Here is a 27,898-nt window from a genome sequence, read left to right on the forward strand (position 1 = left end):
GTTCCTTTTCCATCTCAGTGTCTGGGGAACAGAAAAAGACATTACAACTGCTTTAATATATATGTAGGTCAGTTCATTTCCTTCATCCATAATGCAAAAGGGCAGCAGTCAGCAGGTCAAGGCGGTGAGATGGAGTCATCTCCTTTGTGACTCTGGCAAATCTTTGGAGGAAAGACCACAGCTTTCCATTCCTTCCCGTCTGTGAGCCCAAACCCATCGAGCGTCTGGTGCTGTATTTGATCTGTGATTAAAGCAAGGTAGTAGAATATCACAGGCACTGACACGGAGCATGATTCTACTACAATGGAAACGGCTTATAGTGATCACGGTTACAGTGATCAACCACTTACAGTACATGCATAATTCCTATAGAAATGCTATGAAAACAACTAGTTGCATGTGTTCATATTGTGTGTGTGTATATGCGCTTGCTGTGCGCAGTTAGTTATTTTTCCCTCCTGTTCCTGCTCTGTGGGCGTTATGGTGCATAATTATTCTCCCTGCATCAAGATCAGATAGATGTGATATAAGCAGTTTCCACTGTATTGTCCTAAACACTGCATCCCTAAAACAAGTTTAGACAAGCACCAGGTGGGAAAAATGTTAGATCAAAGATTATTTTTAGGCATTTCTACTTAATTTCAGCTGTGCAGTGGATAGACAGGAAAATGGAGGCCACACAGGGTGTATATGATGTGTGACACAGGTCCTGATGTCTGTGTAAAGTCAATGGATTACCTGGCAGGGCAATTTGTGTCTATAAATGTGAAATGCTTGTACGGCCAAGGAAATGTCATGTGGTATACCCTCTCCTGATTTCTGATTGAACACATTATGGCATAATTTTGACTGTTTCAAGGTCTTTTTTCAAAATAATAATTCAGTTTTACAAAAAAAAAAAGTTTGTACTTGCATTCAATATCTAAATACTCAGTAAGGGGACCCAAAATGATCCAAACATTTTTCATGTTTTCTTATATTAGTGAAGATTATAGAATGGTGGTAAAATTTAAATTTTTTAATGTTTTGGAATCTCCCATATATATTCCATGAGGTTCATATTTGGTGATTAAAAAAATGGCTTATGTCAGGGTCATGCTATTCTAAGCATTTTATGAATAGGTAGAATCAAACAGGGGAATTATCGTTCTGGAACACTGGGTCAATAGTCAGAGATGTAACAACTGTGGCGTAGACTTGCTGTTCGCCTTGGCTCATGTTGACAAACATTATAGTCATTCATGATGACAGGGGACTCCAAACACTCCTGTAACATCAAGTTTCTTTGCTTATTGTTGTAACCTCAACATGTTGCCAGCCTTGAAGGTACTGCAGTCCTAAAGATTTAAAGAAAACATGGGAGGAGTAATGGTCTTTTTCCATGAGTTAAATCTAATATTTCATGGACTCTTAGATCTAAAAAAAAAAAAAAAAAAAAGTATTCTGCAAACTATGACTAACCTCTTGAGGGTTTGTGGGGGCAGCTGTGGCCTAATGGTTAGAGACTTGGACCTGAAGGTCGCCAGTTTGAGTCTCTGTGCTGGCAGGAGTTGAAGCTGGGAGGGAGTGAATGAACAGCTCTCTCTTCGACCCTCAATACCCATGGCTGAAGTGCCCTTGAGCAAGTCACTGAACTCCCAGATGCTCCCCGGGTGCTGGATCTATAGCTGCCCACTGCTCCAGGTGTGTGTTCACTTCTCACTGCTGTGTGTGTGCACTTGGATGGGTTAAATGCAAAGCACCAATTCTGAGTATGGGTTACCATACTTGGCAAATGTCACCACTTTCACTTCTTTTACTTTTACTTTGAGCTGTCAAGATGTGATAGCAGTTATTCATCTCCTTTTCATCACCAAACATGTGGGTTCCATGTAATGGCTCTACCACACTTTTCCTCACAAGGCCAAAGTTGTCATCCAAAGTCACTATCATATCTCCATGCTTACATCTGGTGATGGAGGTTCACTTAGAAGTTTATTTTATAGTAAAATATCAAGAATTATTTTGCATGCAACTGTTCATTCCAAGATGGTTCCATAAATGTTTACTTTTAGTTGTGATAATTAATAATGTAATACAATTAAGGAAGAAGGTGTAATTTTCTTACATTTGTCTTAATGAATTTAACTATAATTGTTCACTTCACAGACAGGACTTCAAACTGACCTCGGCAAACTTACTTAAGACTTACCTCTGAAAGTGTGAGGTTATTTTTCCATATCAGGGTGTTGCAAATAACCCTCAACAGAAACCTGACACTCCAGTGACAGACAAACAAAAAGCTCTCACACAACTGTGTAGATGGAACCTTACTGTTTTTTAAATAAAACTCCCATAATGTACACAACATTTAAAAAATCTATCACATAATGTAAATACGTTGGACACAGAATAAGAATATGTGAATAACTCAATTTTGACAAAAATGTCTGAAAGAACCTTACAATTCCAAGGGGACGATATCTGAAATCAAAATATTTGGCAATTATTATACTTGTCACAAATTTCACAAAATCACAAAAAACTACATTTCCCCATTAGCTTCAGGCACGTAGATACATGCTAATTACATGCTAATTATCTCATGTAAACACTCATGTCACACCACTTTAAAACACATTTTCTATATTGTTTTCACTTACTGACTAATTAATCACAGTTTCGGTTCTATCATTTAAGACATGGTCTTACCTGAAGATAACAACCGGGAAATATATCCAGTATATATGCTGCAATATCCAGTATTATAAATCCAATGTAAAATATCCAGTTAAGTTACTGGTGAGCTGGTTTCCTCTGGCATTGGATCTGGAGTCTTCTCTTGTATTTGTATCAGTGATTAACCTTGTCGATGGATGATAACAGCCTTCTAAATCTACCGGTAGGCCCAGCAGGCCACTTCTGGCCCATATCTATGAGCTGATAACCACTGATTACGCCCATTCAATCGAATTACCACTTTACCCACCTCTAATATTATCACTACACACCTGATTAAAGGGGGTACCTTCTGTCTCAGATGTCGATGCAAGGGGGCAATGACCAAGTGTCGATACGTGATGATGAGGGGTGAGACCATGTTGCTGAACAATGACTATTTCTTCCTAAATAAGGAGAGCAATTACTCTCTTTACTCTATTTAGAAAAAAAACGGTATATTACTTTATATACACATAAACACAGTTATTTTTGTGCTTATTGCCTGCAGTGTGCTCTATTGTGTTACCATGTCCACTTGTATATAAAAAAATCTAGACAATATAATAATAATAAGACTTGCTTAAAAAGTGTGTGGCCAAAACCATCTTAAACTGTAATAAACAAAACTTTGCCAACATGTTTCATACTCGCATAACTCACCGGGTGTGTCTGATAAAGATAATGGCATGAATGCAAAATCATCATGACATTTTAACAGTTAAACTTTATGAATTGTGTAATATTTCCAGTCTCCCTTTTCTCTGTTTCTTTTACAGTTTTTGCAGCATAATTGTATTAAATTAATGTACTTCTCCTATACATCATGAATATAATGTACCCAGACTTAATGATTTTTTAGTACATAAAACTAGAAACGTTAGAGTGATTTTCTAAAACCATTTTCTAAAATATGATAACCGATCAGATAAATTGCTATCCACATCTATTAAGCAAAATCCTACAGCTTCAATTAATCACTTTACAGTGATTATTTTAGTTCGTTTTTTATTTTTATTTTTATTTTAAATAGTTGTAATCAGCTAAAAATATTACACTTAAATTCACATGCAACACAATGCAACATCACAAATGAGGATGTTCAGGATCAGGTGTCGTTTTCCAAATAAGGACTGATAGATTGAAAGAAGTTTTCATTGGTGTTCAACCAGCTGCACATTGTGACTGAGCAACTAGTTAAAACTAAAGCTGATTTCAAGCAATGATCTGAGTATTATACCAACGAGTATTACTGCTTGCTTAGTTGAATTTTGGTTCACTTGGTATGACTTTTTTTTTTTTTTGTATTTCCATTTTTAGTGTTTTAAAACTTGTTAATGCATACATTAGTTACATTAAATTTGATACTTTTGTTAATAATAATGGGTTTATATGATGCTTTTTTTAAAGATCATTATTTTGTCTATTTGGTGTAACAGAATATGCTGACATGGTTTAATGTTCAAAAAACACATTTTTCAAATACTGTACATTATTGTAGGTTCTCTATACCCCGCCTCTCCATAACTCCCCTTTAACTCCCCTTTCCATTATTAATAGCTTCATCTTTTAAAATAAATGTAAAGACAGTTAATAATGTTCCTAGTTTTACCATCAATTCAAGCGGTGTGACAGACACAGTGATGAAGCTCGTATGTGTTTGCAGTACACAAGTGGACGGTTAAAGGAAAACAACACCGTTTTTCTGTATTCCACTATGTTTTCCCCTCAATTTAGACAAGTTGATACGTGTCTCTCCCGTCTCAGTGCGTGCACTTAATCACTGTTGCACGTGGCACCCCTATGTTAGCGTTTAGCTTAGCACCATTCATTCCTTAGGATCCAAACAGGGATGAATTTATAAGCTACCAATCACTTCCATGTTTTCCCTATTCAAAGACGGTTACACAAGTAAGTATGGTGGCACAAAATAGAATGTGACGATTTTCTAAAATGCTAACTATAATGTATCGCAGAAGAGCACTTCGAGTTTTCAGGAGTGATGATATTACTGTGCCTACTGTAGGTCGAAGTGTGTGTTGTGAAGTGCTCTTCTGCCATACATTATAGTTATAATTTTTCAACCATTTAGAAAATCGCCATGTTTTATTTTGTGCCACCAAACTTACTCATGCAAAGACTGTCTTTAAATAAGACGTGCTGTGCAAAGACAGGCATCAGCTGGATATCACATAAATAAATTTGCAACAAAGCAAAGTGACAAATGATGTTTCAGTTGTGGTAAAAAGTCACATGACCCTGCTGAATGCTGGTTTAAAGAGAAGGAGTGCAGACAATGTAACAGAAAGGCACACATACAGAAAATGTGTAAAACAAAACCAAATGAGAAGAAAAGAAGGACGTCTGCAATAAGAAATGCAAAGATAAATGAACTGGATGAACCTGACTCATAGAACTCTGATATGGCAGGTTTTTCATACACTGAGCCCCATTCTCTTAGAGAGACAGATCGTAAAATGATCTGGGTGACTCCTATTATTGAAGGAGTGAAATTGAAGATGAAAACTGACACAGGATCAGCGCTGTCAATAATATCATAAAAGGATTACAAAGGCCATTTTGACAGACTGAAATTGAGGTGCACATCCAATGCTTAAGACCTACACAGGAGAGAAATTTGTTGCAATGGGAAAACTGAAAATCAGAGTAAAATGTGAAACCAAAAAGCACACTCTGGACCTTCATGTGCTGAAAAAGGGAGGCGTACCCTTATTTGGACGTGAATGGCTTAGAAGCATTCGGCTCAATTGGCAGTCCATAAAATCCATGCAAGTTACCCCAAGGTAACCACGTGCTCTGTACAAAACAAATTAGAGCATGTGCTAGAGCAAACTGCACAAATCTTCCAAGATGGCACTGGAAAATTGAAGCACATAAAGGCAAGGCTTACTATTGAGAGGGATGTGCAGCCAAAATTTCGCAAGACATGCCCTGTGCCATATTCAAGAAGCCCGAAATTGGAGACTGAGCTAAACCAACCAGAAGACCAAGTAATCCTGTCTAAAGCAAGCTGGACTGACAGGGCCACACCTATAGTTCCAATTGTCAAGAAAAGACGTATGCATTTGTCGTGACAATTAACCCAGTTTTGCAGGTGGACCAGTACCCATTGCCTTGCATTGAGGACATCTTTGCGTCACTATCAGGTGGACCGCATTTTTCAAAAATCGATCTGGCCCAGGCATATTTACAAATGGAGGTATAAGAATCTTTGAAAAATTACATGACAATAAATACAAATAAGGGTCTCTTCCGCTACAACAGACTCGTTGGGGTATCATCAGTACCAACGCTGTGGCAAAGAGCCAAGTTTTTCAAAGAGCCAAGGGATTCCAGGCACACAGTGCTATTTAGATGATATTATAGACAATGGCCATGACGATGACTTCCACCTATCAAACTTGAATGCTGTTTTTGAAAGGCTAGCGTAGTATTGACTGAGAGCAAACAAAAGCAAATGCTAATTTTTCAAAGACACCAAAAAAAAAAAAAAAACACCTTCATTTAATGCTGTTTTGTGGGCACCAAGATCAGAAAATGTGAACCAGCTTCATACATTTCTTGGAATTGTGAATTATTATCATAAATTCTTCCCAAATCTGTCCACAGTGCTACATCTACTGAATGCATTTCTACAACGGGAAAACAAATGGATATGGTCCAAAGAGTGTGACATGGCTTTCAAAAATGCTATTGATTACTTCAGAGATCCTGTTAACACACTATGATCATAGTCTGCCCTTGTGTCTTGCATGCAATGCATCACCTTACAGAATAAGCACACACAATTGTTTCACAAAATGACTGATGGATCTAAGAGACCGATCGCATTTGCATCTAGTTCCTTGACTGCTGCACACTGACTATGCACGACCTTTCCTTGACAAATTGTTCCTGGTATTAGTGGATGCATATTCAAATGCATTTTTAAAAACGCTACATCCACAAAGACTGTTGAACGGTTGAACTACCACCACATTGTTCTCCCGCACTGGCCTACCAGAGCATTTGGTGAGCGATAATGGAACACAGTTTACCTCAGAAGAATTTCAGTCATTTGTTAAGGGCAAATGGAATTAAGCACACTACATCTACTCCTTACCACCCAGCAATGAATGGCCTGGCTGAACACTTGATTTAGTCCCTGAAAAAGTTTTTGAAACCCATGGGAGGGGAGAGAGTAACACTGCAAGAAAAGATTGCAAACTTTCTCTTGCAAACTCAGTTCACTCAAATATTCAACTACTGCACAGAAGATTCCACTTCCTCCTGGCGACCAGGTAATGGCCCCAGACAGTATCTGGGTCTTGAAAAAATTCCTGGGCATGTACTGAGAGGCTGTGCAGAAGAACTCACTGATGTATTCATAGACATTTTCAACATCTCACTAAGTCAGGCTGTTGTCCCCACATGCTTCAAAGCTACCACCATCATCCCAGTCCTGAATAAGCCATCTCCATCCTGCTTCAAAGACTATCGTCCAGTTGCACTTAACCCTATTCTCATGGAGTGATTTGAACGGCTAGTCATGCACCACATCAAGTCTGCCCCCCCTTCTCTGGACCTCTTCCTGTTTGCATATTGGTCCTACTGCTCGACCGATGATGCCATCGCCTCTACCCTCCACTCAGCACTCACATATCTTGACAAAAAAGACTCATACATCAGAATGCTGTTCATAGACTTCAGTTCAGCATTCAACACAATCATCCCTCAACAGCTCATTCACAAACTGGTCCAGACGTTCTGACTGGTAGATCTCAGGCAATACTGGTCTGCAGCCACATATCCAGCACCATCACACTGAACACTGGGGCCCCCCAAGGATGTGTGCTAATCCCCCCCCCCCCTCCTCTTCACTCTGCTGCCCATGACTGCACACTATCACACAACTCTAACATCTTTATTAAGTTTGCAGATGACAGGACTGTGGAGGGTCTCATTAGAAGCAGATGTGATGGAAACTACAGGAGTGAGGTGAACCGCCGAGAACATTCTCTCTCTGAATGTGGAGAAGATGAAAGAGATTGTTGTTGACTTCAGGAGAGTGCACACTCAGCATGCTCCTCTGACCATCAACTGTGGGACTGTGGAAAGGGTGAGCAGTCTGCATTTTATTTAGCTACTAGGCTACATCTGCTGCAAAAGCTGAATTTCCTGGAACTTCATCATTGAGTCTTACTTGTGGAGTTTCTGCATGAGAGTGCGCTTCAGCGACAAGTATGAATGAAAAATAAATTAATGGAGTACTCATCATTGCTCACAAAACCCTAATTTGAGTAAAAATAGGTGAAATAATGGACTTTGAGATAATTTAGCAAATCCTTACATTTTATTCAGGGTAAAGAAGCTTCAGGGTAATTTTTTCTCCAGAAAATTAATGCAAACGCTTGATAACGCAGTTGCTTCCCAAAATGATGGTGCACGATGACGTAACGATGTATCTCCAGAAGTTAGAGTGGGCACAGGTCGTGGCCCCGCTGTTAACGGGAGAGGCACAACGGGCATACTTGGCGCTTCCTCTGGAACAAATCGCTTCCTACGAGGAGTTTAAGAAGGAGATACTGGGCCAGATGGGGCTATCACCAATCGGCGCCGCCCAACTCTTCAATGAGTGGACCTTCGACACAGGGCTGACTTGAGCGCCAACCCCCGGAAGTGTGACCTGGCCCTCGCCAAAGCAAAGGACCTGAGGTACCAGGTGGGTCGTGGCCTAATAAGACCGCAAGAGAAGGAGGTGGCAGTTATTCTCTCTGCGCCGCAGCCTACCTCCAAAACTCAGGTCCCTTGGACCCCCGAGACAGAGGCGGTATTCCAATGGATAAAGTCACCCCTCACGTCGGAGCCGATGCTCCGAGCCCCCGACTTCAACAGCCCCTTCCTGTTGTAGACGACGCATCCAACACCGGGTTGGGAGCCTTTCTATCCCAGGGCCACAACAGTGAGGAACACCCAGTGATCTACATAAGCAGAAAGCAACGGTATGCCACGGTAGAGAGGGAAGCGTTGGCCGTCAAGTGAGCAGTCCTGGAGCTCAGGTATTACCTCCTCAGCCGCCACTTCACCCTCGTAACCGACCACGCTCCTCTACAGTGGATGCCCCGAGCAAAGGAGACAAACCCCAGGGTGACTCAGTGGTTCCTCACGCTTCAGGACTTCAACTTCACCGTGCAATATTGAGTGGGGACGGCCGACGCAAACGCTGACAGACTCTCCCAAATATGGGCAGCTTTCTCAGGTCTTTCAGGGTCCACTCTCCACAAGACTCGGCTAACCCCATCTTCTATTGTTTCTGCAGAGAGCAGTGTGTGACCACCAGCCCCAACGCACCGTACAGCGCACAAACTGAAGAGGAAGCTGAGCACCAAACCACCTCACGCCAACCCCCTTTCACCACCTTTTAATATATTAATAATATCCACCCTTCGGGGAACCGACCTGCATCCTCACGTCCTTCTTCACCCCACCACAGTATGTATGTGTGTGTATATTATATATATATATCACAGTCACATGATTAATAAGGAATCATTCTAATATGCTGATTTAATAATAAATACATATTAAAAAATCTGACCCCAAACTTTTGAGTGAAATTACATGTCTGTTTTTAATATTTTATTTTTAAGATTAAGATTTTTAAGATGTTATTGCACAGCATAGCTAATTTGATTTTAATGTTTAACATAAAGTTGAACTATAATACTAAACCTTGTTCTAATGAAGTTGAAAAGTGACCTAAAAGAAAAAAATAAGTAGCCAGTTTTAAATAATCAGTTAATTATTTCTCCATTTACTGGCATATAAATTACATAACGTTTTAAGAAAAAATTAGGCAGAAATCAAGAGCACAAATAATAATAATAAAAAACTAATAAACTTTAGCATGTACCTTCACCAATATAAACATGTTTTCTTTGATTGCACTGCCTCATTCTCGACCCCCCACACAAGTGTATATTTGTGCAATTTACAAGGCCTATCAATGAACAAACAATAACAAGGACTGTCATGATAACCCATAAGAAAGAATAAAAGGTTTTGGGATTCACAGATTTACAAATGGAACTATTAGCATATATCTTAGTTTAGCTCATTTATTTTTCAATCTCATTTGTAATTCCAATACAAAATGAATATAAAACATTGTAAAACATATCTGTATTATATTCCAACCCTAATTTAACACTTTTCCACCTCGAGAAAAACAAGAGATGAATTACCTTGCTGTCATATTTAAATAGAAAACCACAAAACTGATTTACATACATTTGAGTTTTAAAGGATAGTTGCAATATACATTTAAACCTAAATGCCTCTTCAAGTTTAAATTGCCCTTAGGGTTCAAAAGTACAGTAGTATGCATATGTAAAGCCTTGACCAATAGAGAGAAGTCCATCTTAAATATATCAGGTCATCTTATGTCAGACACCCATTATAAACAAACACATCTTCACCTATTAAGGATTCTTCATACTTGCAAACAAGCGCATTTTCACATACTGGCTCAAGCATGTTTCAAATGTTCTTCCCCTTGGAAAAGTAAGATCAACATCTGAAGAAATATACCAAGGTTTTTAGGGAGGAAGAAAGGAGGCATTTTCTTGTACATTCCGAACAGTGGTGTAAATAATAGTGTAAAACAATTCTGGCTATTATCCAGTTTAAAGGAATAGTTCATCCAAAAATAAAAATTATGGCATTATTTGCTCACCCTCGAGCCATTCAAACATGTATGCATTTTTTTGTATTTTTAAATGAAATACAAAATAAGTATTCGTTTGCCAAAAAGCACCATATAAGTAGTGTATATGCACTATATTCCAAGCCTTCTGAAGGAAGAAACAGACCAAAATAAGTCATTATTCACTAATAATCTTCCCTTGACTTATTTGGTCACTATGAACTTGGAAGAATCTCTGATTGTGTTCCACTGATTTGGTTTTTGGGTGAAGAATGACAGTAAAAAAATATTTTGGGGTAAACTATTCCTTGAAGTAGTTCTGCATACAGGTGCATACAGACATACTGGTCACTGCAGTCACGTATCTTTCAGATAAAGCTTGACGTGATTCTTGAAGCTAACCAATAACATTTGGAAAATTAGAAAAATCCAGTCTGTGCAAATATCAATAGCAGTGTTTTTAGTTGACAGTGTAATGCTCTACTTTCTCATTTGAACATCTCCTGTAGCTACAGATTTTGTTCGTCCAGCCCCAGGGGGGAACGTGTTTTTCACGGGGTGGTAAGAGGAAGACCACGCTCGTGGCCACCATGACATGCCATATGGAATGAGTGTAGTAGTAGTTGCTGTCGGTCTGAGCAAAGACGTACATGCACACTCCAATTAATGCTGATAAGATCCCCGGAAGCAGGAACAACACCCAGCGACGCCACAACGGAGGGTAACACTGATGCCGTTTCACACCTCGATAAACCTGCCGGGTAACAAAAGTGAACAGAATGGGAAATATTTCAAAGCTGCATCATTACATTGAGATGTACTGTCAACATTCATTTTAAGTTACATGTAATTTCCTCCATGTAAAAAAAAAATAAAAAAAAAAATAAAAAAACTTTCATTCATCTTTTTTTTATCTATCAGTTTTAGAAAGAAGTTCAAGGCAGAATTTATTTGATTAAATAATATGTTTTCTTTTTGTAATGTTACAAACATCTTTGCTGTTATTTTTGATCAATGCAATGAATATCTGCTGAATAAACAAACTTATATCTTAAAAAATATTTTACTGACCACAAAACTTTGAAAAGTTGTATATTTACATAATAATAATAATATTAATAATAATCTATAAAAAATATATTAGTCTGACTCAATATCAACAAAACAATCTAAGAATACATTATGTTTTAGAGTAATGAACAAGTCAAGCTCACCCAGGAAGTGACCATAATGGCCAAAGCAAACAGAACGGGTCCTAGAAGGTTCCACAGCCCCCTGCGGTCCAACTGCATCACCATAGAAATTATGAGAGTGCCCAACATAAATAATAACTGCAATGTAAGAAAAACAAAAGCTATTAAAACTGACAAGCAACACATAACGTAACTTTAAGTAAATAATACTCATTAAATAATTGTGCATATGCATGTTAAGGGGTCATGTCATTACAAATCTACATTTCCTTGATCTTTTTAAAAATATATATATTTTCTATGTAATATATAAATAGTTCCAGAACCAAAAACTGTGTTCCCAGTCTAAAAAGACTATCTACTGAAACTAATCTGCAGAAACTGATTGAAATCTGACAATATTAACAATAGACGGCCCACATTCCATTCATTCGAAGACACACTTAATAGTTTGAGGGCGTTTACTGAAGTCTGATATTTCACCCTAAAGGTGAAGAGAAAGCCAGAATTGACATGAAAAAAATTAGCCCTTGACTAAAAGAGTGGGAAATATTTAATATTTAACATGACTCTTTTTTTCGAAAATCTTTTTTTTTTATGATTATTGATCTGTTAACAACTTATTCTTCTAATTTATACATATAATAACAACATGATTATAAAGTTATACACAATACTTCTAAATAAATAAAAATGACAATGTTACTGGCTTGTGGTTTATATTTTTTCAAAGTGACAATGCACTTATCTCAACATTTCCTTTAAAAAAACAGGTAGTTCTAGTTAAACAAGTGCTATTTAAAGCCCATTACATACATATTTTACAGGATCCTGTAGCCGTGCCATGCACACAATGGTCACCCACACGGACACGACAGAGCCCAAGAAATCACAGAACTGGAGAGTGTCGTAGTCCATGATACACATCACAGTCACACCAGGCTGGTCGCACGCATGATAAAACTGCAAAAAACACATGCTTGTGACTACAATATGCTAAACGAGAACAGACAGAAAGAAACTGTTACAAACTGTAACATAAATACACACCGTGGAGAAAAACATGGTAAAGAAATAGATGGCGGCCTCAATGTGGTAGCCTCTGTAAAGTGCTACGACAATGGAAGGGATGAAGAAAAAGTTACTGAAGGTGAGGAGCAGAGCTGCGGCCAGCTGCCGAGAGTACGACTGCGCAGTGGCTCCATCCGTACAGCCCCATCCCTGCCAACCTTTCAACGGCAAACGCACAAAAAAAATACCATTAATTATTATTACTTTATGGCAAGTTTTTGGTGTGTATGTGTGTTTGTCTACCTGCTTTGCACACACATGCGCCATAGAGGAAGCTGTGTGTGCGTAGTAGTCTGCACTCTCCATACGGCCCACAGTCATCAATGCATGCACTCACACTCACTGACACACTCACTATGGCCGATGCATTCCTGCAGTCAACACTGGGAAGACAACACAGGAGCAAAAGTAATACTGAGAAGGTGCTTTAAAGTCATCATGACATTAAACTAAGTCCATACTAGTTCCTGGACCTATGTTTTTATTCAAATATGAAAGTACAATGCAATGCAAATGACATTTCATTTCATAACCATTTCATCACACAACTGACCTATCATTGCACACGGTTTGGAGGCTGAGGTACCACACTGCTGCATCTGGGAATGGAATCCTCAACAGTGCCTGTGATTCAATGCTGCTCACACTCAGGGAATAACCCTGTATAAGCCCTACATGCACACATATACACAGAGAGCGTTAAAAGTGGCATGCTGGAAAACATGTATTGCACTAAGTGTTGATTGTGACTAACCTGTAGCACAAGTCAGGCTGTGGTTGAGGTCAAGTAAAGGAGCAGTAGGTGTGAGACATGCTTTGACATGAGCAAATCCACCAACCAGAGAACTCTATGCCACAAACACAAGAAGAAACAATTGTTATATTTATATTACACAATATGAAATATATCTATCTATCTACAGTGGGTATAGAAAAGAATAACCCCCTTAAAAGTAATCACATTTTGTTGCTTTGCAGCCTGAAATGGAGGACACAGTTTTTGTTTTATCCAGCTGTATTTACTCAGTGCAACCTATAACATCCAAGTGAAAAATATATAACACTAACATGTCAGAGAAAAAAAATGAATCACTGACTTGGAAAATGACTTATAACTCAATCAGGTTTAGCGAATCACTTTCTCAATGGCACACAAAGCCATTTGACTTTGTGATTAGCTGTGGTCACTGTAATCATGAAAAGAGCTTTCCTGGAGCATTTCAGTCCTTGGTAGTGCAACTGAAGCAAACAATATGGGGAACAAGGCACTATATAAGGATCTTCTGGAATAAAGGTGTGGACAGGCACAAGTCAGGAGATGGATACCAAAAATTAAAAGGCTTTATCAATGCCTAGAAGCATTGTGTGGATGTGATAACAATATCACAAATTCTCTACAAATTGGTCTTGTATGGCAGGGTTGCAAGAAAAAGAAAAACACTCCTCAAAAAAGGCCTCCTGCAATCATGACTGAGCTTTGCCAAAACACGCCTTGAAGATTCTGTGGCAGATGAGACTAAAACTGAGTTATTTGGCCTCAGCACCTAACTATATATCTGGCAGAAATCCAGAACAGCTCACCATCCAAGTAATAGCATTCCTACAGTAAAACATGGAGGTGGTAATATCCTGTTATGGGGGCGTTTCTCTGCAGCAGGGACTGGTGCTACATATAATATTATATCATAACATATCATATCATATCATATCGTATCATATTCTTACAGTGTTCAAGTTGAGCTGTACAACAAACGTGCCACCACTATCACCAGGAGACTGCTCAAGTGTGAGCACAGTTGGAAGGTCCGAGGTCACGGTTAGGTTGCTGGAACCGATGAAGTGTAGTGATAGTACATCCTGTTCATCTCTGGACACTGAAGGGCTTTTCATGCACATTGGCTCCGAGATGTTAGCACGGAGGCCCGTTTGGTCTCTCATAGAAACTGGTGTGTTATTTAGGGCACCTGAGCTGTTGCTTTGGGGAGCAATGATGGTACGAATGAAGGCTGAGGTGTTAAAATCTGAAGGGACGCTCAAGGGTTTACATCCCACTGTGTGTATGAAGTGAAAGAAGGGGGAAAATATTTAAGAATCAAGCAAAAACTGGCCAAAAAAAAGTGAAATTGAAGTAATAGGTGAATCAAAACAGACCTGTGACATTGGCAGAGATACTGAAAGGTATTGTGGTGTTTGGTTGACTAGTCTCAACCATAACCAGTAACCAGCTGTTCCACGGGGGAATGAGGACTGATGCAGAGCAGTTCTCTAACCCTGAACAGTTCTGTTTCACCTCCGAGCCCTGCCTCAAAGTGCTGGAGCCTACAGTGACTGACAGCCCACAGTCATTTCCCAGCTTTACTGAACAGTTCAAGATGAAAACATCCAACCTGGAGGAGAACTCTGGAACAAAGACCCTAAACAGACAAGATACACAAAAATACTTTAGAATTCAACAAAAACAGAAAAACTTCACATTTTATATTTACTTTTTTTTCAGATAATGAAAAAGAAACTAAACATATTACAATGGTTTCATGTGACACTGAAGACAAATTCAGTTTCGTCATCACAGAAATAAAAAATATAATGAAATACATTCAAATAGAAAACAGTTATTTCAAATGGCATAATTCAAAATAATAATAATGATAATGATAAAAAGTAACAAACATCAATATAAATCTATAAACACAAAAATAAAGCATACTTAAACAAGGCTGGAGCTGAAGTTAGTGTTTGATAGAGTGGAATGTTGTATTGCAAGACTGGCAGGTCAGCGGCTCTCCTCAAAAACATCTGTGCCTGGAATAGGTATGAGCAAGATGGCAATCCCTAAAATAGAAAGCAACACAAATTTACTTTAAAATGTATTATTTAACTTATGCATCCAATGATTTTTTATATTTAAAATATAAAGTAGAAAACACTTATTTTTTGACAGGGAAAGCTGTCACATTTATATACAGTAGGTAATCCTACACAATACATATACATACAGTATATACACAGACCTGTTGCTCTATCTTTCCTTCATCTTTGGGGAGGTGAGCAGCAAGGAACCAGTCTCCAGGTTTGGGGTGGGTCACATTGAACAGTGTCACATTGCCGCTCTGTCCACTGGGAATGGTCAGGGTCAAGTTATGAGCAAGGGAGAATGACGTGGAGTTTGGAAAGGCTGTGTCTAAAGGGTTGATGACCGGGGGAGCTCCTGCCCTAAAGTGCCTGTTGAAGTGCATTAGATAGACAAAAGTCAATGATATATGTTAAGAAAACTAATTACCACTGTCATTTTGCTGCTTTTTTCTACTTTAACAACCAACTCTTCTATTGTACAGCACAGTTAATGCATTTCAGCCGCTAAAAGATTGTTTAGTCATCTTTTAAGAGGATATTAGTACAGTATATACAGGTGCATCTCAAATATATCATGGAAAAGTTCTTAATTTTTTTGTAATTCAATTTAAAAAAGCAAACTTTCTTATATTCTAGATTCATTGCACACAAACGGAAATATTTCAAAAGTTGTTTTGTTTTAATTCTGATGGTTATGACTTAAAGCTTAGGAAAATAAAAAAATTCAGTATCTCAAAAAAAAATTTTTTTTCCAAAACAGAAATGTTCAAGATCTCCAAAGCAGGTTTAATTATGAACTCAATACTTTAATGGGGCTTCAATGCAGTGTGGCAGGGAGGCAATCAGCCTGTGGCACTGCTGAGGCATTATTAAACCCCAGGTTACTTTGATAGCGGCCTTCAGCTTTTCTGTATTGTTTGTCAGATGTTACTTATCTTCCTCTTCACAATACCCCACAGATTGGAAGCATGAAGTGCTCCAAAATCTCCAGGTAGAAGGCTGCATTGACTGTGGACTTGATAAAACACAATGGAGCAACACCAGCAGTTGTCACGGCACCCAAATCATCACTGACTTCAGAAACTTCACACTGGACTTCTGGATTCTGTGCCAGTCTTCCTCCAGACCTTGATTTCCAAATGAAATGCTAAATGTACTTTGATCTGAAAAGATGACTGTGGACCACTGAGCAACAGTCCAGTTCTTTTTATCCTTACCTCAGGTGAAATGCTTCTGACTGTTTTTTTCTGGTTAAGGAAATGGCTTGGTTCTAGGAATGTGACAGCTGTAGCCCTTTTCCTGAAGATGTCTGAGTGAGGTGACTCTTAATGCGCTGACTCCAGCTTCAGTCCACTCCTCCTTGTGAACCTCTCCCAAGTTCTTGAATCTGCTTTTCCTGACAATCTTCCCAAGGCGGAGGTCATCCATGTTGCTTGTGCACCTTTTTTTTTCTACCACACTTTTTCCTTCCAGTCAACTTTCTATTAATATATTTTGATACAGCACTCTGTGAACAGTCAGCCCTTTCAGCAATGACCTTTGTGGAGGGTGTTGATGATTGTCTTGTGGACAACTGTCAAGTCAGTAGTCTTTCCCACAATTGTGGTTGCATGTTCTAAACTAGCCCAAGAGGTACCCAGTGTTTGTACTCCAAAATGAATCAAACTAATCAAGCTTAAAATTTAATATTCTATTTTTTTATATACTGAATTTTTATTTTTCCTAAGCTGTAAATCATAACCATCAGAATAATAATAAAAAATAAATATTTCAGTTTATGTGCAATAAATATAGAATATGAGAGAGTTTGCTTTTTTAATTCAATTGCAAAAAATAAAGACCTTTTCCATGATATCCAACATTTTTTAGATGCACCTGTACATTAAATTATTTGACATCTGTATGTGCTGTATTTACTATGTAAATATAGTACACAATAATCCTGGGCTTTTAAAAGATTTCTCATTAGAATCTATCTATCTATACAGTCTCCAAGAAATGATCACTGAAAAGACCTCCAAGTAAATCATTCTTAGAGGATAAAGAATCAGCACACATTAAAATATCATTATTGTCATTATACTTCTCAACCCTGTAAAAACTAAAACATTAAAGTCATGGAAAAAGAAAAAGGTAGGCTACTTGGTTCTATGTTTTTGTTTCTGATTGGATTTTGAGATGTGGATGCTGCACTCAAAAGTGGATGCAGATGAATGCAGGCTTGTAGGGATGAGCTTCAAGCAAACAAAATGATTGAAGAAGTCCTGCATACATCACTGGTCTAATATTTTCACCACAAAGTCCAGTTATGACATTCTGATGAAATATTACGAGGAATTTTTTTTTTTTTAAATTAGACATACAGTATACAGAGATTTATTATTCATAATAATATCTATATCATGCATTTACATAATAGTACAGGTACTGTACACTTGAAACCATCTTGAAATACTTATAAACCATTATAAACATTAAAACCCACACTTGATATTTGACAGCATGTTTTCAAATGGGGTTTCAGTGGTTACTATTACTACGACTGTAGTGTAAACCCTGTAAATCGGTTTTCATTTTATCAATTATAAGTTACAGCAGGTTCTCTATGAAATTTACCCAAACCTTTACCTATCATAAACTATGGTTATTGAAGAGAAATATAGTTACCATGGTAAATATCATTTAACAACTGAAAACACTTTAAACAGATGGATTATTCAAGCACGTAACAGTTATGTTTACCGTCATAATTTCACCATACATACACAGTGATGTTTTGGTTGCCACAGTTCAGTCCGGATGCCCGTGAAACCGTGAGCAGCCACCGCGCGAGCACGGCATCCCCCGGTACTCTAAAGTGCTGGAGCCGAACATTGCCGAACCCGCTGTATTTGGACAACTTTTGAGGCGCTTTAGAGTAGAACCCATTCGAGTAAGTGAGATCTGGGGGGCAGAGCATGACGTCATGATGGCGTCAGACGTAAACAATCACAATAAGCGAGATCCCTTTATACACTTAAGGCTTACATATGTGAGACTTATTTACGAATAAACATACTATAAACAAATTTGCGTCCGATAATCTAGACGATTAAAATATTTAAGAAAATCCTTGCCTATTGTTGCGAGAACTTGTGACATTGATAAAGGGCGAAAAACTGGTTGTTTTACACTTATAACATAGAGCAGCTAAATTATCGCGTTTTATTTAACGCCTGAAATAAAAACTTTAAAATGGCTGTTAAAAACGGCTGTTAAAAAACGGCTGTTAAATGCTGCAAACATATGGAAGATATCTAAAGCGCTCCCAAAACTTACCCTCAGCAAAACTGCCAGCGATGACATACAGTAAAAGGCATAGTGCAAAATACTTTTCCATTATGCTGTTTAGATTTTCCTCAGTCAGCCCATTGTAGTTGTAGTGTTGATCGTATGTCTAAGGACTATTATGACACGTTACTTCCTGGTCCGAGACGTATCACGGGGTGTAGCCTATGCATAACTTCCTCTTCGCCGCTGTTGAAGGATTGAGTCATAAATATTACTGACAATTCGCGTCCTTCTTCTAACAGACCTGTTAATTAGGCTATTATTAATTATTTCAAAAATCTTAGCGTAATATTATTAGGTAAGCCGCCCGGGACGCTTAGGTTACAAGCTACGTCACCAGTATCTAATTAATATTCATGAGCTAGTTTATAATTTTCTGAATAATGACAATATTATTTAAATTCATTATTTAAATATATATTTGTGTGTCTGTACTGTGACTATCATGCAACAGATTCATGGTGACAGTGAGTATTTATGAAAACAGCAAAAGTATCAGTTCACTAACATTTTTCTGTGCAGTGTGAAATTATTGTTGTTTTTACATTCATTGTTCAAAATCAGGCCCTTGTCTGTGAATATATATATATATATATATATATATATATATATATATATATATATATATATATATATATATATATATATATATATATATAATAATTATTAATAAACTATGATGCAACACTTTATTTATGTAAAATAAAAGAAGCTGCAGTAAGGGGTTCTTTTTCTCTGACATATGTTAGTCCAGATGCTGTGCTCTCCACTGCTGGTCATTAGCCCTTCTATTGCCCTGCGTCCGGCTCATATTCACTCAAACTGAGCACACACACTCTCTCTCTGTCTCTCTCTCTTTCTTTACACACACATACAGTTCTACATCTACAGTATATTCCTTCTTACACCTCATATGCTGTTTAACTGGGATTGTAATGCAATTTACATACCTGTATTTCACATAACCTATAAAAAAAAAAAAAAAAAAAAAAAAAAAATTAACATTAACTTGACTGAGTTGTTTCTTATGACCTTATATATTAATTAAACATGTTTTGAAGTAAACTGCTAGTGAAAACAGACATTTAAATATTGTTATATGCACATCGTTTTTTTCTTTTAGGCTTTGATTTTTTTTTTTTTTGTCGTAATCTTTTATACACAGTAATGAAGAATGACAAACAAACACTGCTATATATAGTTGTTGGAACACCATTTTTATATAATAATAATAATAATAACAATAATAATAATAATAATAATAATAATAATTAATATATATATATTATATATATATCAGGTAATAAACTGTTTAAGACAACCAATCTAAACGTTAGGCTACTACTTTCCTCAATCTGGCATTTCTAAAAAAATTTAAATACTTTTATTCTGAGAAAACAGTAAAAAAAAAAAAAAAAAAAAACATTACTCAACAATACAGTGTTACTGAGATATAATCCTTTACTTGTGGCATTGTGCCCCACCAGGTGTTATTTATATTTCTATATACCTCTAATTTCCTTCATAGGATCGCAGCAAGTGTCATCAGGCCACTGCATCTGGGTTTGGCGAAACCCTTTCCTCCTTGCTTCTTTCCGGCTGAGGATGAGGAAGAGACTGAAGAAGAATATGAAGAGGATCTGAGAGAGGACAGTTTGGAGGAGGAAGAGGATGCAGTACCTTGTGTGTCTCAAGATGAAGAGCCATGGAGTTTTGATTCATCCCCCAATAACTGTAAGATGACCAATCAGCTCCTGCATTTTGCTGAATTCATCAGCAGCGATGTCCAGTGCTACTTTGGACAAAGCCAAGACCCTAATGCAGTTTCATTTATGTAGAGAAACCATGTCTGAAAGTCGGGGGCCGCCAGCGATACTATGACAACTTCATCAAAGTAGCATCATCAGGGCAACCGGAGGAGCCTGAGTCACTCGGGCCCCTTTCAGAGCTCTTTCAAGATGCTCAAAGGAAAGGCCGGTGTTTACCCATGAGCCAATGTCGCCTGCCCGTCAGCTTCTGGACAGAGCCTTTCGAAAAACGACTTGACATCTTAGTTGAATCAAGAATGCAAAATAACTCCCAGGATGATCAACACATCAGAGAGCTCCATTAACATCAACACATCACTGAGCATGTTCAGTAACACAAGCGTTTGCACCATAACCAGCTCCAGTATCTCAGGGACTCTCAGTAGCTCAAGCACCCCAGACTTCAGTGATTTACTTGCTCACTGGGCCATGGACAGAGAGAATCCCAATGAATTTAACTGTGACTATCCACTGTCATAAATCAGCCCATCTTTTACACAAAATATCATGTTGTTAATTTGTTCTTGATACATTTCTTCTGGTTCTTAATGTTTATATTGTTTTCTGGAAAAATATCTGCACAAGATGTGCATTTTACCATGTTCCGTGCTCAGTAGTTTTCATATGTTGTAACCTTATTTTTGTAAACTTATTTTATTACATTTTTTATTTTGTTTTATATCTGCTATTTTGGGCAGTATATTCAGTACGTTTATTATTATTATTATTATTTTTAATACTACTATTTAGTTTAATTGATTATTCTTACGCTTAAGTTTGTTTTCATGTATAAAAGAGAATTATTTTGCTAAAACATGTATGCAACAATTTGCTATTCAAATACCCTGTTTGTGATCAGTAATGCTTCCTACTCCTCACACATTTTCAATGCATAAATAAGTAAGGAATGATGTATAGTCAGGTCACAATCACAAAATAAATTGCAACATCTGGACCTCAACATGACCAAATATGACCCCAATATAACCTGAATGAATGCAGGAAATTGCTTAACTGCAGTTAGGTTTGTTTTTATTAACTAAAACTAATAAAGCCTTCTTTTTTAGGGCTAACTGAACTAATATATAAAAACTTTACAATAATACTCCAATAATAAACTAAAACTAAATAAAAAGTAATAGAAACTATGTAGACAGGTTGACATATTTAGATTAAAAAAAAATCAACATAACAAACACAACAACAAATTCAAAAACTTTAGCTAAAACTAAAATGAAAACAGAAAATATAGCAAATCATTAACAAAAAAATAGTACACTGTATCATTGATACTACGTTGTCTACAGTCAGTTATGCAGTTAATGTTAATTAATCAGACTCATTTCAGCCAGCCATGTAATAACACTCACATTGATGTTCATTAAGGGCTTTGAAACTATAGAAGAATAACAGTAAAAGAAAAGAATAAGAGCCACATGGTAAGCTGATTTCAACATATTCCCTGGTAATAACAATCTGTGAGTGTGTGTGCAATGCCAGAGAGAACATCATCTGTGTATGTCCCTTTCTATAATTTCATGATCAGTTTAAATGTTATAGTTGTTCGTGTGGTTCTTTCTTCATCTTCTTCAGCTATGAGTGCTTACGTGTCTGAGCAGGAGTAACTCACAAATGAATTTGCATGGCATGTGGGCAGAAAATCCAGATATGGACACATGGTTAGGTCATTTGCAACAACATCTGAATATATTATATACAGAAAGTTGATTTTTAAAAAAAATGAATGTAAAGAATAGGTTTACATTCTCAGGTCATCTTTTCAATACTAATAGAAGCAACAAAGAAGGCAAGAAACAAGCGGGCAGAAAGCTATATATATTCTTCAGGATACTAAGATATCGATTTCCAACGTTATTATATTTGCCTGTAATCTAATGTTAATTTTCCACTCTCCAACGGCTCACTGTTAGAGCACATGTGAAGTGACAAGTAAGACCAGTAGATTTGCACCACGCAGGCTCTACAATGATTCATCAGCGTCAGTGGTTTCTTATCAGCACCACAAGAGCAGACAGCAGCATGTTAAAGCTCATTTCAGCACTCTTCCGCTGTAGTCCCCTGAACTGAACGATCATGAGGTTTCTACAAATTCTGGGTTTCACCCTCTTGCTCTGCGGCCTTTGTGTGAGGGCAGAGGAGGAAACAGTTGAGGAAGTTGAGGACAGCTCTGAAGAAGAACCAGAGAAACCAGAAAAGACAGATGAAATTACAGAAGAGAAAGATGTTTTGGTTCTTCATAGTGTTAACTTTAAAAGGGCTCTCAGTGAGAACAAGTACCTGCTTGTAGAATTCTGTGAGTACACTAAATGACTTTCCTTTGAGCTATATGACTATAACTATTGGGCTTACAAATGCCCATTCTGGTCTTTGTCTTATTAATGCAAGAAAACACTGCAATATCTTTTCATTGCAATGAGTGTTCAAAATGAGAAGAAAAACATGTTTATTTTACTTAAAATAAAAATTTTACTTTATATATATTTAGTTGCATGAATTTAACCAATTCAATCCATGTGCAGCACAAGAAAAGTTCAAAGATTGCTAAAGTTTGTTTGACACATCATCCTTTAGGAGCACACCTGTTATTTCTCCCACGCCTTAAAGGAGGGCAAGTTATGCAAATGCTATAATTGTGTATTGTGCTATTGACATTGCAGTAAAATGCTAGAGGACAAAGAAATAAAACTGACATTATGAATGTGTGAATTATGTATGTGTGTATTTATAAATTATGAATTGTTACATTTATGCAAAAGCATTTAAAACTTGACTGGCATTTCATTCTGAATTACATGCACTAACACCAAAGTGGTATAGTCTCACTTTTTTGTTCTTTAATATTTCTTTAAAACCTTTGGTGTATATATACAATATACATTGTTCAAAAATAATTTTATGAAATATTAAATAACTGTTTTACATTTTAATATATTGTAAAATATAATGTATTCATGTGGCAGCCTTTAGTACATGAGGTTTCAAAAATCATTCTATAGAATAATATCCTCAAGATCCTCAAGAATTTTTTTTTACTTTCATCAATGTTTTTCAAGAGTCATAAAAGTCATAAAACTCTATATCTGAAATTTGACTAAAAAAAATTGTTACTGAAATATAGCCTTTTTTTTCTGACAACATTCTAGTGTGACACCTAGCCCCAGTGTGTCTTATATATGAATGAAATGCTGGTTTAAAATTAGCTTTTTTCTTTCAAAACATAAGACGCTCCATGGTGTGGTCACTGTCGCAGTCTGGAGCCTATTTATGCAGAAGTTGCTGGATTACTGAAAAATGGTTCATCTGAAGTACGACTGGCCAAAGTGGATGCGTCCGAAGAGAGAGACCTTGCAGCAGAGTTCAATGTGGAAAGCTTTCCCACACTTAAATTCTTCAAAGATGGCAACAGGCAAACTGTCACTGATTTTTCTGGTAATACATTTATTTGTTTGGTGTGTTAGATTGTGTGATGATATTTTCATACATAGGCATATTTCTTATAGGATTATTCTGTGATTTGAACAGGAAAACAAACGGTTAAAGGAATCACGAGGTGGCTGGAGAGGCACACGGGACCCAGCGCTACGGTTCTCAGCGATGTGAAGAGTTTAGAGGCTCTGCTGGATGCAAATGAAGTGGTTGTGGTTGGATTCTTCCAGGTAAATTACCTATGGTTTGAATAAAGTCACCGACTTTTAAGATCTAACATTGCCTTATAACACTCCCTATTTACAACAAAAGATTTATCGTTAAAAAGTTAATTTGCTCTCTTTGTCCCAGGATTTGGAAGGTGATAAGGCAAAGACATTCTATGATGTAACTTTAATAGCAGTGGATGTTGACTTCGGAATCACAAGCAACCTAGAGCTTTTTAAGAAGTATGACGTAAAAAGTGACTCTTTGGTGCTCTTCAAGAAGGTAATCCCATACTTCTAGCACTATTCGGAACACAATTTAAGATATTTTGGGTGAAACCAGGAGGCTTGTTACTGTCCCATTAACTGCCAAGTACATTACACTGTCAAGGTCCAGAAAAGTATGAAAGACATTGTGAGAATAGTCCATCTGCCATCAGTGATTCAACAGTAACATTGTGAAGCGACGAGAATACTATTTGTACGTGAAGAAAACAAAAATAACAACTTTATTTAACAATTCATCTCCTTCTGCATCACCATAGTGCCATTTTGGTGAATATCCGCTGAAAGCTAGCAGCGTAGGCTCTTCTGTGTCACCCTACGGTGATGTAGAGAGACACAAGGAGAGGAATTGTTGAATAAAGTCATTATTTTTGTTTTCTTTGTATACTAAAAGTATTCTCATCACTTTAGAACATTGCGTTGAATCACTGATGGCAGATGGACTATTCTGACAATGTCTTTCATACTTTTCTGGACCTTAACAGTGTAATTTACTTGGCAGTTAATGGGACAGTCACAAGCCTCCCGGTTTTCATCCAATATATCTTAAATTGTGTTCCGAAGTCAAACAAAGCTGTTACAGGTTTGGAACGACATAGGGGTAAGTGATTCATGACAGAATTTTCATTTTGGTGTGGAGTATCCCTTTAAGTAAACAAAATATCTAGTGTGAGCCTGAAATGGAAGATTCGCTCACTTTGAAGATTCATTAAAATCATTAATTTTTGTTTATGCCCAAAAATGTAACTTTCTTGTTTAAGAAAACTGAATTTTCTCTTTGTGTATATTCCAGTTTGATGAAAAGCGGGCAGACTTGACACTCACAGAAGAAAGCAAGCTAGACAAAGAGGAGATGATTTCATTTATCCATTCCAACAGTATGAAACTTGTCATTCCATTTAATGAAGAGGTAACACTTCAAAATGAACTTCACTAACCAATGAACAAACAGTTGCTAAAACAATAAAAAAATTGTCTTTAAAATATTATATGCACTTGAAAAAAAATGTTTATGCTAATGAAGTTTATCACAATTTTTGTTATCAAAACAAAACAAAAACACTTTTTCATTTACATTCTCTTTCTGCAGAATGCTGAACTAATTTTTAGTTCTAAGGTCCGTAATCACATGCTTCTATTCATTAATACAACTGTGGAATCCCAGAATGCACTTCTAGAAGATTTTAGAGATGTTGCCAGTGAGTTTAAGGGAAAAGTAAGTTTTAATAGCTCAACTGTACCTAAATAAATAAATATATTAATGTGATGTTTAATATAAGTTTACTCTACAGAATCAAGTCATATTGGTCTAGAATGCTGCTTCTAATACTCATAGTCTGTGTATGTAGGTGCTTTTCATCACATTAGATGTTACGTCTGACAAAGTGGATCATGTGCTGAAGTATTTCAGCATCTCTGCAAATGATGCTCCTAATACTCGCTTGATCAACACTGAGAAAGTGGTGACATACGCAATGGAAGGCTCAACCATCAACAAAGATACACTGAGAACATTTTGCCAGGGTGTTCTGGATGGTACTGTGAAGGTGTGTAATGCAGCAATATTATAATTTTTTTTATTTTTTTATTTTACATTTTTAAGATTCCAGATCTGTCTGTGCTTTAATCTAGCCCTTTTTGAAGACTCAAGAAATTCCAGAGGACTGGGACAAGAATCCAGTTAAAATCCTTGTTGGGAAGAACTTCAACAAAGTGGCTTTTGATGAGACTAAGAATGTCTTTGTGGAATTCTGTAAGTTAGCACTTATCTACTCAAACTGAAATAATACAAAATAATAATGGCTTTAACATTTATGCCTTTCTTACAGATGCTCCATGGTGTGGTCACTGTAAGCAACTGGCTCCTATATGGGATGAGTTGGGCGAGAAGTACAAAGACCATGAGAACATAGTCATTGCGAAGATGGATGCTTCACAAAATGATGTGGAAAATGTCACTATACAGGGATTTCCTACCATTAAATACTTTCCAGCTGGGACTGAAAATAAGGTTTGCAACAGCACACACACACTTAAAGATGTTATCTTGTAAAAGGGCATTCATTTTAGTAAATGTTTAAGTTATTCATATTAAATCTTTTAAAGTTCAAGACTTGCTGTATATATACTAATTAGAAAATCTCAACTGCTATTTTTTTCATTGTAAAATCTAACTATATTATTGCCCAGCTAATTACATAAATGTGGATATTTAAGTATGTCATAATTTATCTGCTTATATATTATGTTACATATATCAACTGCTTGTTTGCTTTCATTGTCACTAAATATAAAAGCGGCACACAAATAAGTTTGACTTGACTTGAGCATGTTGGTACTGACAAATGCTTTTAAAATACTCTGTGAAATCAGATTGTTGACTATGATGGAAATAGAGATTTGGAGACTTTCTTAAAGTTCCTGGATAATGGAGGAGTGTTACCAGAAGAAGAGAGTAAAGATGATGATGAGGACGAAGGTGATGATGATGATGATGATGATGATGAAGATGAGGTCAGTCAAAAGCCAACAGATGGCTTTATTATTGCCTGTTATTATGAGCAAAAACTCATTGATTTGAATATTATGGTTGGTGTGTTTCTGCTTTTCAGGTGTTAGATGAACCGATAAAAGAGTCTAAGTCTTCTACCAGTGAAACCAGCAAGGATGAGCTTTGAAAGCAAGACGTAAATCAACTCATTTGTACTGAATCAGATCAGTGTGAGATTTATGCCAATGAGCCAAATGCATTTTATCAGGTTAATATATTTTTTTCTGCACTGTAGCATTTCAACAAACTGCATAACTGACTAAATTGAATAAAAAGAATTTCACATGTTAAGGTTTTAATTCATAGCCCTGGTCTTTCATTAATTTCTGTTGTGTGAGATCAGTTTGACACTACCATTACCAATATTTGGCTTCAGAGCAGTATATGGATGAATCTCACTAAATTGTAAAGAGCATGACTGGATTGAAGCCTACAGTAATTGAAGCCTATTTTCATAACCATTCAGTTAATCAGATTTTACATCCAAATTTTCATTAATTATGTCAATCAGTCAAACAAACAATCAATCATGGCGGTGTTTTACTGCATTTAAAATTTATATATTTCTTTCTGTTTTTACTGTAATAAAATGGAAATACTTACTGTTAGAGTATCTAATGGCAATCACTATCACTACTGCATTACTTTTCCTTTTTATGTTTTGATTTTGGAGGTTTCCCCCATATGATTTCTTTGTGCATTTGTTGATGCCATGTTTTTTTTTTTTTTTTTCCAAAGTAAATAAATTATGA

General features: G+C 36.8%; 3 protein-coding genes across 4 annotated transcripts in view; 1 reads left to right on the forward strand and 2 right to left on the reverse strand.

Annotated features, from left to right (window-relative positions):
- Window positions 1–19,006, reverse strand: part of LOC113109515 (transmembrane protein 8B-like) — a 55,232-nt gene extending 36,226 nt beyond the window's left edge. Inside the window, exons 1-13 of one of the 2 annotated variants that reach the window (XM_026273085.1) lie at window positions 18,838–19,005; window positions 18,285–18,462; window positions 15,678–15,888; window positions 15,374–15,498; window positions 14,818–15,080; window positions 14,392–14,717; window positions 13,421–13,514; window positions 13,220–13,337; window positions 12,910–13,049; window positions 12,646–12,824; window positions 12,412–12,558; window positions 11,617–11,733; window positions 9,916–11,156 (exon numbers count right to left, since the gene is read on the reverse strand). In XM_026273085.1, the coding sequence (XP_026128870.1) occupies window positions 10,863–11,156; window positions 11,617–11,733; window positions 12,412–12,558; window positions 12,646–12,824; window positions 12,910–13,049; window positions 13,220–13,337; window positions 13,421–13,514; window positions 14,392–14,717; window positions 14,818–15,080; window positions 15,374–15,498; window positions 15,678–15,888; window positions 18,285–18,462; window positions 18,838–18,898 (2,253 nt within the window). In that variant the 5' untranslated portion in view covers window positions 18,899–19,005 and the 3' untranslated portion in view covers window positions 9,916–10,862. Of the gene's footprint in view, window positions 1–9,915; window positions 11,157–11,616; window positions 11,734–12,411; window positions 12,559–12,645; window positions 12,825–12,909; window positions 13,050–13,219; window positions 13,338–13,420; window positions 13,515–14,391; window positions 14,718–14,817; window positions 15,081–15,373; window positions 15,499–15,677; window positions 15,889–18,284; window positions 18,463–18,837 lie in introns of those variants that run through there. The other variant, XM_026273094.1, reaches the window with a different exon arrangement.
- The window catches only part of LOC113109348 (myb-like protein U), a 972,647-nt gene that overhangs the window by 183,753 nt on the left and 760,996 nt on the right, over window positions 1–27,898 (reverse strand). The gene's annotated exons all lie outside the window — the stretch shown is intronic.
- On the forward strand, window positions 22,494–27,866 carry LOC113109593 (protein disulfide-isomerase). The gene is made up of 11 exons (XM_026273269.1): window positions 22,494–22,971; window positions 23,901–24,107; window positions 24,201–24,334; window positions 24,456–24,593; window positions 25,389–25,505; window positions 25,686–25,811; window positions 25,945–26,142; window positions 26,228–26,348; window positions 26,425–26,606; window positions 26,969–27,109; window positions 27,208–27,866. Exons 1-11 carry the CDS (start codon window positions 22,752–22,754, stop codon window positions 27,271–27,273), a joined length of 1,650 nt encoding a protein of 549 aa, XP_026129054.1. The 5' UTR covers window positions 22,494–22,751; the 3' UTR covers window positions 27,274–27,866.

This window comes from Carassius auratus, chromosome 1 (genome assembly GCF_003368295.1).
Source record: "Carassius auratus strain Wakin chromosome 1, ASM336829v1, whole genome shotgun sequence".
Lineage (NCBI taxonomy): Eukaryota > Metazoa > Chordata > Actinopteri > Cypriniformes > Cyprinidae > Carassius > Carassius auratus.